General features: G+C 39.3%; 1 protein-coding gene across 2 annotated transcripts in view; it reads right to left on the bottom strand.

Annotated features, from left to right (window-relative positions):
• Nucleotides 1-13,636, bottom strand: part of cdin1 (CDAN1 interacting nuclease 1) — a 57,012-nt gene that overhangs the window by 14,885 nt on the left and 28,491 nt on the right. For both annotated transcript variants that reach the window (XM_062440032.1, XM_062440031.1), the window contains 2 exons: nt 13,348-13,413; nt 13,008-13,113 (listed from right to left, as the gene is read on the bottom strand). In XM_062440032.1, coding sequence (XP_062296016.1) covers nt 13,008-13,113; nt 13,348-13,413 — 172 coding nt within the window. The remainder of the gene's footprint in view (nt 1-13,007; nt 13,114-13,347; nt 13,414-13,636) is intronic.

Below are 13,636 nucleotides of genomic sequence, written 5' to 3'. Positions count from 1 at the left end.
AAAAGTCAACATATTCACAGCGTAAGCACTCTCCTCACTAATTTACCATATCCAAATTTGCGTAATGGGATATGACACATTTTAGAGGGATTGGGGAAAAAAACTTTAATTTGAGGAGAGAACCATAAAATGTTTAAGCTGCCCTGGTATTTAACTGAAATCCACCACACAAATCCAGGTTCTCAGACAACCTGACATGGGTTTGATTACAGAATGAAGTGTAATTAGCTACTTAAGTTATCCTATGCAAGGCTGGAGTGATCACCACCACCATACTAGCTAGGTATTTCAGCATAACTAAAGTGATCTTTAGGATTCAGCACAGCCAGTTTACAACCATTTATACACAATCACTCCAGGAGAATCTCTGACAGCTTCCAACTTCTGCAGAAGTTAGAGAAAAAAAGTGCAATAAATATTCTTCATGACAAATCAATAATATGACTCATAGCATATTTGAAAGTATGAGCTCCCCAATTTGATGCCAGGATAAATAGAACATTTAAGCCAAAAGTTACAAGTCTAGCCACGAAGGCCATGAACAACATTAACAGCAATAAATACCCATCTTCAGACATCTGAAAAAATACCCCTGCAAAGGGGAAAACATTCATCTCCTGTGTTTATGATGTGTAAATTTATTTACCACAGGCTGAGACCTACCTTGAATTTTAAATAGGGGAAAATGTGAGCATCTCAAACACATACCAAGAAAATCTCTAAGACACACGGAGAATTAAGTGGTAAAATAAACTGTGGAAAGACAGGCAAATCTGCTACTGGTGAAAAAAAATATATCAGGGAAAATGTCTAATCAAGAGGAGTTTACACTATTACTTTAATTGCAAATTATACCGCAGCATCGTTAAAAAATATGAGTCAACCTATAATCAGCCTTAAAATGCTTAATTCTAGTCATCTCTTCACAAACAGTACTACCCAGAGGTCCTAAATGCACTGTCCAAATTGCATCTCCCACCACTCCTACCCTCCTGTGGCCTCTACCTACGTGTAGACAACTTGGAGACAGGTCTGAGCAGAAATCAGACTTGAATGATGTATAGCTTTACTGCACAATGACCTCTGTCACTGGGTTCTTGCCCTAAATCAATGCTGGCGATAAGAGCCCTGCACCGGCGCTCACCTTGGTATGTTCACTAGTAGACCTTATCTATGGCAGGAGGAAGTATGAGTAATAACTAAAGACAAGCCACGACAAAACCACTAACCCCACCTTGTCAAACATAATTTACAATGTATATCCCTCTACCCCCCCCGCCTCCCCTTTGCTGCTGTTAAAACAGTAATTATGAGACCCAAAGAGATTTGGAACTGTGTGTTTGAAAGATTAACCTGTTATAGGTTGGTGGGAGAGTGGTCCAAGTTGGGTTTGTATTTTAACAAGACTGAGAGATGGGATTGTAGACTGAACACTGACATATCCTACTCTCCACACAATGACATGCACATTCATTCATAAAATTATGAATAACATCCTTAAATTTCAGCGCCGTCAAGTCTGTGTGGAGTGGCCCAAGTTTCGGTGATGCATACAAGGAGAGGTTGGAGGTTGAAGTTGAGAGAGGGGCTGACAGGGAATAGAAGAAAGACACTATGAAGATTACAGCATTGAGAACTCTAAGACCTTTAGTAGTTTTTCATTTGAGTGTGTGTGATACAGTGTGTGTGTGTGTATGTGTGTGACATAGACAGAGACACAGAGAGCATAGAGAGAGAGAGAGAGAGAGAGAGAGAGAGAGAGAGAGAGAGAGAGAGAGAGAGAGAGAGAGAGAGAGAGAGAGAGAGAGAGAGAGAGAGAGAGAGAGAGAGAGAGAGAGAGAGAGAGAGGAGAGAGAGAGAGAGAGAGACGAGAGAGAGAGGAGAGAGAGAGAGAGAGAGAGAGAGAGAGGGTGCTCGCTTCCAGGCAGTCGCGTCAAAATGGAAAGAGAGACCAAACATGACATCAAACATCGCAATTAGCTGACCCCTTTCTCAAAGAGTCACAGTTTGAAAAACCCTGCCTTTAAAACCCTGATTAAAATATGTTTGCTTTCTTATTCAAAATGATATTTGACAAGGTTAGCAATATTTCAACTAACTGCAAAAACATTCTTGTGGCCATAATCCGTTTTTTCCATCAGTCTGCAGGGGCACAGGTAACCTCAGAGTGAGTTTCCCATGAACTCAGTGCTACAATTTGAAAACAAAACCGCTGGGGGAGAAAAAAAAGTATAAGCAGTTCAAAGTTTCACTAAGCGTGTTTTGTTTCACCCGGGCAGCTGAAGCTAAATGTTTTGCGATCATTATTCAGAGAATTTATCCCCATTCTAATTCAAACCACAACGAAGAGCCAGTAGTCTTTTCTTCGACCGCAAGCTCAATCCCAAGCAGAGACTCGGGGGGGTTGAGGACTGTCAGCAGCTCTGAGGATAGAGTTCCTCAAACTGTTAAACCCCCTCATCACCAAATTAGGAGAGGTCTAGTCCACTGGCCACTCCAATAGAAATGTATTAAGTCTTAAAAAGTAAAATGAAATTTAATGGTGCACAATAATATGCATACAGACGGGAGACAAATTAAAGGAAAACCCTGAATAAATGAGTGGAGAAACGTAACGATTGCAGATGCTTCCACACAGGTGCACTGCTTGGTACAATTAAGCAATTAACAGCCAATCATGCTCTGTGGTCTGTATAAAAATGCTGAGCAGGCCCAGTTGACTCTGATTTTGTATCAAAATGGCAAGAGGAAAATATCTAAGTGACTTTGAAAGAGGTTTCATTGTTGGGGCACAGATGGCAGGAGCCTCAGTCACAAAAACTGCTCAACCGACAAGTGTTTAAACAGGAACAGTGCTTAAAGTGACTGCATTTAGATATATGGAAAAGACATCACTGAAGATTTATGGGAGATTTTGGACCGATGTGTTAGACACCACCAGCATCAAAATACGAAATGAGGGAATATCTTTTTGAAGAATGGTGTTCATCCCTCTAGTAGAGTTCAGAGACTTGTAGAATCAATGCCAAGGCACGTTGAAGCTGTTCTGGTGGCACGTGGTGGCCCAACCCCTTACTAAGCCACTTTATATTACTTTTTCTTTTAATTTGTCACCCGTCTGTATATATGTATATAAATGTCAAAACTCAAACAACTTGGAATTGATGCTGAGCCAACTTTTTAAAAAAGGGCTACAGAGTCAGAAAACTTAAATTAACAAAATGTAAACGTTGTCTAAGACAGTCTTTGTCACTGTGCAGTCCTGACAAATCAAGATGAAGATAAGCAATGAATAAGGGGAAGGGATCAGAAATGGTCAGGCCAAAACTCTGTCTAAAGTTAATAGTTTTCACATCCATTCCAGGCGCAGGAGAAGAGAATGTGAAGTGTCGGGCCGGACAGTGAGCCAGGCCAGGCTTAGCTGCAGCTGTGCTCAAATTGAAGTGGCACTTTCTATCAGAGGCCTTTCCCCAGACAGCTCTATTCTGCCCTTTCACTTGTAACCTCCATGACACACAGACGGCCATTACAAAAAACAAGAGTGGTCATTTAAAACACACAGCCGTCATTGAAGAGACAGATTTCGAGTTTAACATGGGGGAAGATTCATGGTGTGAACATGCCAGCTGATGGAGATATCAGTCAAAATGAGAAATAGATTTCTCCGACATCTCCGTGGCGGCCATTCAAAGGGGCTGGCTCAAAGCCCCTAACTCTGCACAGAGTTTATATTTCACTTGTTCAGAAATGTATGCCTCTGTTATCTTGCATCAGTCCAAAAGGAAAGGATTGGGTATCGTCTGTTTCAACTTCCCGCATATGATGAAACGTTACATCGACAGCGGACAGGGTTGGAATTTGGATCATATCATTACTCTGTTAACTCCTTAGCCCAAATCACGAAGGCTTTCATTATGATGCACATTTAAAAGACATAATAGAAACAAAACATATTAGAATATAACACAAAAGAGGGAAAATAACAAATACGTTTTATTAAGGTTCAGTGGCCAAGTGCATTTTTTAATCATTTATAGGCCTGACAGCACTTGTGGAGAGAAATCTGTTGACCTAATAGATCCTGTACATTAATCCGCAGAATTGATGAGCAAAATCAGAAGGTCAGCACTTGGACACAGGCTGCTCATGTGTCTTTGATTACACACTCCCACTAAGGGATAGGCAGGCAGAGATGTTTAAGCTATCAGGCAATCAGACCGCCGAGAGACGTGAAACTCAAACCAGAGACGGGAGAGGGAGAGAGCTGCCTGGGAACAATGATGGGGGAAGAGGGTCCTGACGAAGCTCTTTAACAAATGCCAGGCCAGTGAGGAAAGACTCTGATGTGCTTGTATCTCTTTCAGGGTTTCTGGCAACTGTGCCCTGAAATGAATTAATACTGAAATATCAAGCAAAGTTCACAAAAGCAAATACCTATTCATCTGGTATTTTAATTCAGTCACTTATGGTACATCAATCAAAATGACTGCCATGAGGTACAATCAGATATAGGTCTTACATACTGAAACAAACAATTCAAACCATATATCAACACTATTTTTCCTGAGTGATGAGGTCATATGATGAATGAAAAAAGTAAACATCTCCTCTTAACTAAAAATTAAGAATGATGGGTGCAAATTCAAAACAGCATCCCAGACGTCATCTATTTTTTTTGACGTTATTTATTGTGTAGACAACGCTGATTGGTGTTTGGGTGACGCAGGTTTGTACAGCTTTGTTTAAAATGTTTTTCTTATTTTTCGTATTGATTGCATTGCTTGAGAATCGTGCCGATAAAAAAGGTGGATAAAAGGAAAAAAACTGTGGGGGGGGGGGGGGGGCTTGCCGTCTTGGTCCAGCTTTGTTCCAGGTATAAATCACCAAAAGCCTTTTATCAGGATTTTTCTGCGGTCAATACTCACATGGGGTCACACTGAGCCAGGATTCCACTAAATAACGAGAACTACAATACTACATATTCAGGTGTATGCACATTTACTGTATGTATGTGTCGGTCATTTACACAAGATTCAATTTTGCAGGTAATATATTTAATGTTTACATGGAAATTCATTCAGTACCTGTTTGGGAATTGAATGGAAAAAAGACGAGAAGGTGAAATCACTGTAAAAGAAAGAAAATAAGCATGGGTGGGGAAAAAAACAAGGTTATGTGAGGGACAGTGGGCCTATAAAAAGAAGCCTACTGTCTAGGTTATCTATAAGGAACCACTTATCACAAGCAGCCAGCTCCACACAGTGACTGATGGGCCTCCACAGACCATGAGTACCAGCACATTATCTGGTACACACAGAGCTGCTCTTTAAACACAAAGGCAGAAATATGAAGCATTGTTTCCTTGGCTGTCAGTTGGTAAAAATATTCTATTTGCTGTATGGTCTGAAATAGAAAGAGTGTGACTGTTTGTGTGCCCGGGCATTGCCAACCAGCACATAAACAAAAGCTAAGATAAATTGGCTACCCTAACCATTCATTTGTAGCATGTAAAACATCACTGATTTAAACCTAAGTAGCTTTTAAAAAGACACATACCATTAAAAATGGGAATAAGTAACCTATACCATACATACATGAAGCTACAAATAGTGAGAGTCAACCAAACAAAATCAATGAATAAATGAATGAATGGCAAATCACAATCCTCCACAAAAAGCTGTTAAACACTTGCCATGTCATGAAGTCGTACATTCAGAACTAAAATATGCAATCCTTGTCTATCCATCTGAATCATGGTAAAAATAAAAGCCCCCTTTCTTTATACCTAATACCATTCCTTAAAACGAAAACATCAGGACCATATTGGCTAACAGAAACAAAAGACAATGGTTTCCATTGAACTGGGAATTGTTTTGCAGTAAATCCATGCCATGGCAAAGAATGTGTTGTTTTTTTACGCACTATTCTTGGTCTCATTCTTTTCCTGTGACATGCCACAGTACACATGGTCCAGCGCTCTCCTTAGGCCTTTGGAAGACACAGGGAATCATCTGATGACTGCTGGTCTCCAACATCCCCTCTACAGACAGGTTAAGATGCATTTAAGCCCTTTAGTTGGGCAGCATTAAAATTATTTTGAAACAGCTGTGGAAGTGCATGAAATTAAATACTTAAAAGGCCTCATGAACCAAAGGTCCTCCAAAGCAAAAAATATTGTTGTTATAGCTTTATATCTATTGAACTTAAATGTGTGTATATATGAAGATAATGTCCTCTTAAATTCCCTCCAGCCTTTGATGGATTCAGCTAAATGTTCAAGATACAAACGCTCACCCGTTGTGTGATAATAAATGTCCCTATAACTATCTTCCTTTTTTCAGTTATCTCTATTGTACACATATGCTTTTGTGTGATGTGCAAAAAACTCCCAACACATTTTATAAAATCTATTTGTCTGGACTATCTTTATGTCAGGGAAATATCCCTATAAGCTTCATGTCACATTGGGTATAGTATGGACCTGAATGTTTTTTGGGGGTCAGGCAACCATCAAGATTCTCCTGTTAGAATGAGTTTTACAAAAGCCATTCTAATCCTTGCCCACTTACTCACTGTGCTTTTGACAAATGCTGCTGACTTCTTCTGGGAATGAAACCCAAAAGGTCACTGCAGAGGAAAAAAGAAGGGTGAAAAGGCAGAGAGACTGAGAAAATGGGGGGGAAAAAAGTGTGTCTCCGTAAGTCTGACTACATACATCGTGAAAGCTGACAAAAGCATGTAAGTTCATCTTTTAAAAAGTTCCATAGCAAAACAGGAATTCATGGCGTTGACATGCTTGCACCTCATTTTACTTGAGGCTTTCTTCTCCATCTCACAGTGTCGCAGGCAAGCAGAAAGACAGGAGGAGGGATATATATCGCTAGGGTGCCGCTTTCTGTCCCGCTCCTCGTTTATACACACAGCGGCCGTGTCAAAGCTGCTCTCACACTCAATGGTAAATGACAAATTTGGATAATGCACACATACAACCCTACTCAAATAAATAGGAGACATGGAGGCTTAACCAAAGCTAAATCCTGAGGCTGCTGGAGACCTGAGAGTGCGGATTACACCCCAGACGCCTTAAACAATGCACCCAAATGTGCATCCTTAAAAGCATGAAATCCTTGAAGCATCAGAGCTGACTTGTCATTTGCCATTAATATTCCAAGTTGCTTGTGCTTTGGGGGCCAGCATTGCACTTCTGTGTGCTGAGGTGCCCTAAAACAAACACTTGCAAAGCCCTAAAGGAACCACCATTGTGGATAGCTATTTTTCTAGCTGTGGAATATTCTACAAGAGGATGTCATAACAAAGGAAACAATAAAAGAGGCCACGTTCCTGCACTGCATGGGGTATCCATAACTATAAATAGGAGGAAGGCAATGTTCTAGGCACTACTGCACAAGCTTTACCAGGAAAACTCATATTTGCTCAAGCACTAACTCTATTTTTTCCCCTTGCATATTAAATTAATAAAAATGTCAAGACATTAAAACCCCATAGAACCGTGTGGAATAGGCAGTAATGCAGCTATTCAAATACTTATCAAACATTGTATCCATATGATTACAGTGAATATCAGTTTTTTTTAAAGGCTACTATTGAGACTGTTTTTTTCTTATTTTTTCCATTACGCACATCTATGACAGGAAGGTGAGGTAAGGCATGGCAGGGCACAGGTCTTGGAGGTGTCACATTGTCACCCTAGAAGCGCCAGTACCTGTCCTCGGGGACACCCTGTTATGTCCAGCCTCATTGGATTAGTAGCAGCCACGGCCTGTGGGCGCCCTCTCTCAGGTGACATCCCCTATCTGCTCTAGCTCTATGATGGCCCCGCTGCTGCTGAGGCTTATATTACTTGTATGCTACAATTGAATTAAATGGGAACACATAACCTGGCTATTTGTAACACAAAGGCATTTATTCTAATGTAACCAGTCATAAAATGGAAGCAAACACCTAAGGATCTAGGAATAAAAGCTTTTCAAGCTTTATCAAGCAAATAGTGCATCAGTGAGGATTGTCTACAACACATTGCGCCATACAATTCACTAATTAAGCTTTCATACCACTGCTTTGGAAAGGTTCAACAAAAAATGATGGACACGTCCATTAAAAAAAGGACGCCAGTGTACAATATCTTGAATCAAAAAATTAATTTGATGTCGCAAATGGATTGACGGTTCTCAGACTTTAACAGAATTACCATGCAATTTCAGCTGTAAAATCTACAGCATACAGTTCCAGATATAATTGGAAAAAGTTCACAAAGAACCCAAGATGTCTAATTGCAGCTGTGTCAACTAATATAAAACATCACATAAATCAGATTGCTGTCCAGTCATTAGCCAATGTGTCAGTGAGCAGATTACTAATGTTATAGAAACAGTCTGGCGAGAGTCGTCAGAATCATGACTTCCTCATTTATTGTAGTTTTGCTTTCATTATGTACATCAAAAAAACATTACAACAAAGGACACACACTAATCTCATTTGCACTAAACAGATTTGAATGGAGATCGATATGCACTTTTGGAGCATGAGAATTTTCTGCTGGTAATTATGGGCGGACATAAATTATCCACATTACACCAGTGCATGACTTTCAAAATTGCTAAAACAAAAGAGCCTGATAAAACATAATGCATGTGCCTGCATTCGAGTCTCAACAAATTTCCAAGTGGTCAAGACAGATGATGTATAATGGCAAACCCAAAAGTCTTAACCCCCGTTTCATATGAGGGAGAAATGAGGCATACTGTCCCATTATATTGCTATAAATCATTTTTTGTGGACGGCTGACAGCTTTTTATCAGATCTAACCTTTTCAAGCCTCCATTAAGAGAGCTAACATTTTCAACTCTGACACATTTGCAGTTTACGAATCTCACAGCTGATTGACTTTCGGAGGGGGGGAAGCTGGCGTCCATGCTCATTTCCACACAAGCTGTCCATTGTGTTGGCTTGGGTGGACTGGGGGAGGGAAAAGGGGGAACAGCAAAGAGATGAACAGGCTCTGAATATATTTATCTAACTCTACATTTAATGTTTTAATCTGTTATACTACAATGAAAAGTAGCTTGTTTGCTGATAAAGCTATTTTGTGGCAAATGGTACAGTATATTCTGACTTACTCTATTGTTTCTTTCATGGTACACAACTGCTGCATGCAGAGCAATTAAGTGGCACAAATATCTCTCATAAGCTGAGTGAACTTTGACTACGAGCGGAAAAGCTAGACAAACAAGATACAAAAGACAGGCACTATATATCAATTTAAGAGGAACCCTTGGAACCATTTTGTCTGATTTTTGGCTTTGTGAATGCGCTTTGATGTGAAAGTCTGTAGTGTTAATGTTTTGACGGATTTATTTTTTGTAATTTTTGTGTGCAAGCCATGATACACTCTCTCCTAACAATGAGGACTTATCATAGATCTATATACCCATCTATTTATCCATCCATCAAATATCAACACTTCTTTTCTCTGTATTTTGTCCACTGCTGCAGATACACAGCTTTTAAGTGACTTCACACACATATTCAGTGACTACATCTCAGTGACCACAAGCACAGATAATAATTGCAATGAATAATGGCAACAACCAAAATCCCTACTTCTACATAATTTTGGCAAATGCATTACAATAATTCAAGAGCAAAAATAATAAGGAAGTCAGCAAATAACAGTCATTATGTAAATATATTCTGAATTCAGCATTTAATAAGCTAAACTAATCAACAAATAAAAGGTCAGAACTTAAGCTGATGCTAGTAGAGTAATGGGGGAACTTTGCCAACCATAATTGATTTAAGTACACCATAATCAAGGAAGGGCAGTTAAGGTGGTACCACACCAGAGTCCATATTTCATTACATGCTGTGTTTAACCTTACCCACTTCTCCTAAAACACACAAGAGGCTCATTATGTGTTTAATATTCACCAGCAGGTGAATAATTTTTATGCAACTCTGATAGTTGGGCGAGATGGATAACTCAATTATCTGAACATCCGTCAGAGCAGAGGGCTCACTGGCTCTGGAACGCCACCAGCTAAGATTGATGGCTGGAAGACACCAATAGCTGCTGCTTCGCCATCTCATCCAGGCGCTGGCCCTGAACACGCTGTTTGATTCTGCAGAAGGCAGTTTTTCTCTCCATTTTTTTTCTCTTTTCTCTTTTTTCTTAGAAGCATTGTAGGTGAAGCGCCATTACCCCTCACTCCACTGAAGAGGGGTTCATTATGGGGTTAGTGTTTTGGCAAGACTATTGTTTGGATGATAAATGCAGTTGGTGAGGGCTTTGGAGGGAAAATTAGTTATGTTTTTTCTTTCCGTCTGCAAAAACATGTCCCCATAGCTCATTCTGCAATGCTTGAGGGCAAACCAAGAACAATTAACACAAGCAATGGGTGAAGCAGCTCAGTTAAAGCAAAGAGGGAATTCATGAAAAATAAGCAAATCACTGGAAATGTCAATCAGGGGCAATGAAGTAATTACAAGCACTGCTGTGCGATTCCAAGGGCAGTCTAAGAGAAACCAATAAGGTTTGGAGTCAAGCATTGAAATCTGAGTTTGAGGGATGAAGGAATGGACAAACACCCCAAACACCAGCCCTTAAGGGCTCGTCTCATAAACTAAAACCAACTAATGAGAAGCGACAGAAAGATGATGTCACCCCATCACTCTCTTGTCCCCTTGGTCTCTATTGGTTTATGCTTTTGTGTCTACAAAGCACTGACCCCAAATTCACTGCTTTTACTTTACACACAAACATGCACAAGCACACATACACTTGTACCTCAGACAATGATGCATAAGGTCTAACAATAAGAGAAAGATGAGGCACATTTTGAAATGTCAACAGTAAATGTCAATTAAAAATTACAAGGGTGCTGGAAAAGGTAGGGTCTGAAGGGACTGACATTTTTTCATTTTTGACACGACAATGTTTATCTGACTGGGCTGCTGGCTGACATGATGGGATCTACTTTGTCAGTTCCTTAATACACTCGGACAAGGCCGCCCCAGTGAATATCAATGAAACACACCCCTGGGCAAATATGTAAGGCTCAGACTAACCCTAACTGTCTGATCAGCCTGTTACTATTATGATATTTTGACCTACTGTAAACTAATGCCACCAGTACAAAAGAGGCAAACCAACGACAGATTAATTCCATTTTCTTCAATGCAAACGAAGAAAGCACACTGACAATAAGGTATTTATGTGGACATCTGATTTTCCTGTCATGCTGCCTGTAATACTAATGATATGAGCTCTCTTCACTGTTACATTATTTTAGATTCGATAGACTGAGAGAGTAATCTTTTAAGTAAGTTCTCGTCAAACATGTTACATTTTTTTTATGGAGATTAAACAAATCCTTTTTCAGTCTCCAATTCTTTTGAGGCATTTAATGAGGCCCACCAAAGAAGAAATGGGCCCTTTTTAAATTCACACCTCAGTGACTTTTAGTTCCTGACATCAGCAATAGTTAAAAAAAAAAAAAAGAAAAAAGAAAAGACAGAGCTTTTCCTTCTGGAATCAGGCCATTTCCAAATAAAACTATGAAAAAATAAAACACACCATTGATTATGACCTTGACATCATCTCCCACACTTCAACTGCTAAATGATATTGAATGAGTCATATTCCCTGAAAATCAAATGATTGTTCTGCTGGCAGCTTCTGAGTGACATCAGCAGGTCAGTTGTCTATAGCCAGGGGTGAGATTTGCTAAATGTGGAGCCATTCTTTCCCTATATTTATTTGATTTGATTTGATTCAAACTAACCATCAATCTTTCGAATCACATATTATACTTTTCGATAAACATATTTTGAACATTGTGGAAGTTATTTCTTCCGAAAATACTGATTTGCTTTATATTAATTATAGGATATACAGGAGTGTCCTCAGAACTCATGAATACGATTGGATTAACAATTTCAAACATGTGTGTTCCCATTTAGTTTCCATTGTTTGCCAAAATTGCAAGACCACAAACATAACAAGCTATTTTGAATGGAAATGTCATCTACAATATATCAAGAAAACCCTGGTATGAATAATGTTTGCTATCTAATCTCTGATAGTTGGATAATGGTAGGATTGTTTCAGGTTTGGGAACAACAATAAACTGTTCATACATTTTCATTTTCGAGGTAAACGGCTCCTTTCTATGCTTGGGTCTGGATAGATCACAACACTATTACTATAAATGAACAAAGAAACCAAAAAACAAAGAGAGAGCCTGACTGTGCATAGTTTTTGGACACAGCATCAGGGGTGTAGAACCTTCTGGCACTCCAGTACCATGTCACAACATGTCAGCTGGTCGTCACGGCTGAGGGGGGCCAAGGCCGTAACAAGGCCAATGGAGGCAGTGGGGGACTTTTTAACTTGGTGACTGAAACCCGTGCCAAAGGAAACAGGGATGTGAAGACCATGTGTGAGCAACCCTGACTCTTCTCTGTCTGTGCCATAACATGAAAAAAAATCTACGTGATTACTTAAGATTGAGTTAGCTGAATTTTTGGATGTCAGGTTCTCACAGCCTTTTTTTTCTTATTTTTTTCCTTTTTATGATTGACCTACCTAGCTAATTCTATGGCAGGCACACTGTAGGACATATGCTACTTTTTAAGCAAGAACTAGCATTTCAATGAATGAAAAAAGGGACAAAAAAGCATTCAACATACAGTGTCATTATAAACCATGTTTTCAATACTGAGAGTATGATGAAAATAATAATAATAATAATAAATAATAAACTTTGCGTTCTCCATGGGAAGAATTGGTAAATATCTAAATATGCAGGAAAATGATGTTCTCTCAATGTACAAATGATTTAGCATTGAGACACAATTCCGTACATATACACATACATAAACCTCTGTTCCCCAGGGTCCAAATGAAAACAGAATAATAACAATGCAATTTGGTAAGATTATGAATGAAACAGAATACAAAGAGCAGAGAATACAAAGAGAAGATTAACCTGTTCCAGTAGCTCCAGAACTGTTCATTGAGATAGTTGCGGTGGCTGTGGTCGTCTCCAAACGAGGCTTTGCTTTCAATCCAGTGTACAATGTGTCCCTCCACAGCTTTTCATAAACAGAAACACACAGCAACACTCAGACAACTGTTGACAAGAAAGCCACACAAACAAGATCCAGAGGGGACAAGAAACATTTTCCGTTCTTTTAATCCCATCATTCACAAATTAAAGATAATGCATTAACATGACAACATTTTGACAACCGCATAATCCTTGTTGTGAAATGGTACCAGGTAGTCATTTTAAATCAAATATTGACATTTTTAATGTGATTACTAACCAATTGGAACCTCCAAGATGATATCAGGTGTTTTGTCATAGCCCATGGCTCTCAGTTGGTTTTCATCTACAGGAGATAAAATGCAGAATTGTAGTTTTATTCTTCACTGAACATCTACTGTTAATAATCAGCCTATTGTATGTACATTGTGTACATCAATCACAGACTTCTAACCTAACAGCCTTCACCACGGTCCTGGTAACAAAACTCCCTGGTGTGAGCAAAGCAGAAGAAATAATAATAGAGGACAGCAAGCACAGTAAAACCATTAACTAAATCTGACACGTAT

This window comes from Scomber scombrus, chromosome 19 (genome assembly GCF_963691925.1).
Source record: "Scomber scombrus chromosome 19, fScoSco1.1, whole genome shotgun sequence".
Classification (NCBI taxonomy): domain Eukaryota; kingdom Metazoa; phylum Chordata; class Actinopteri; order Scombriformes; family Scombridae; genus Scomber; species Scomber scombrus.
This window is presented reverse-complemented; position numbering and strand designations above follow the sequence as displayed.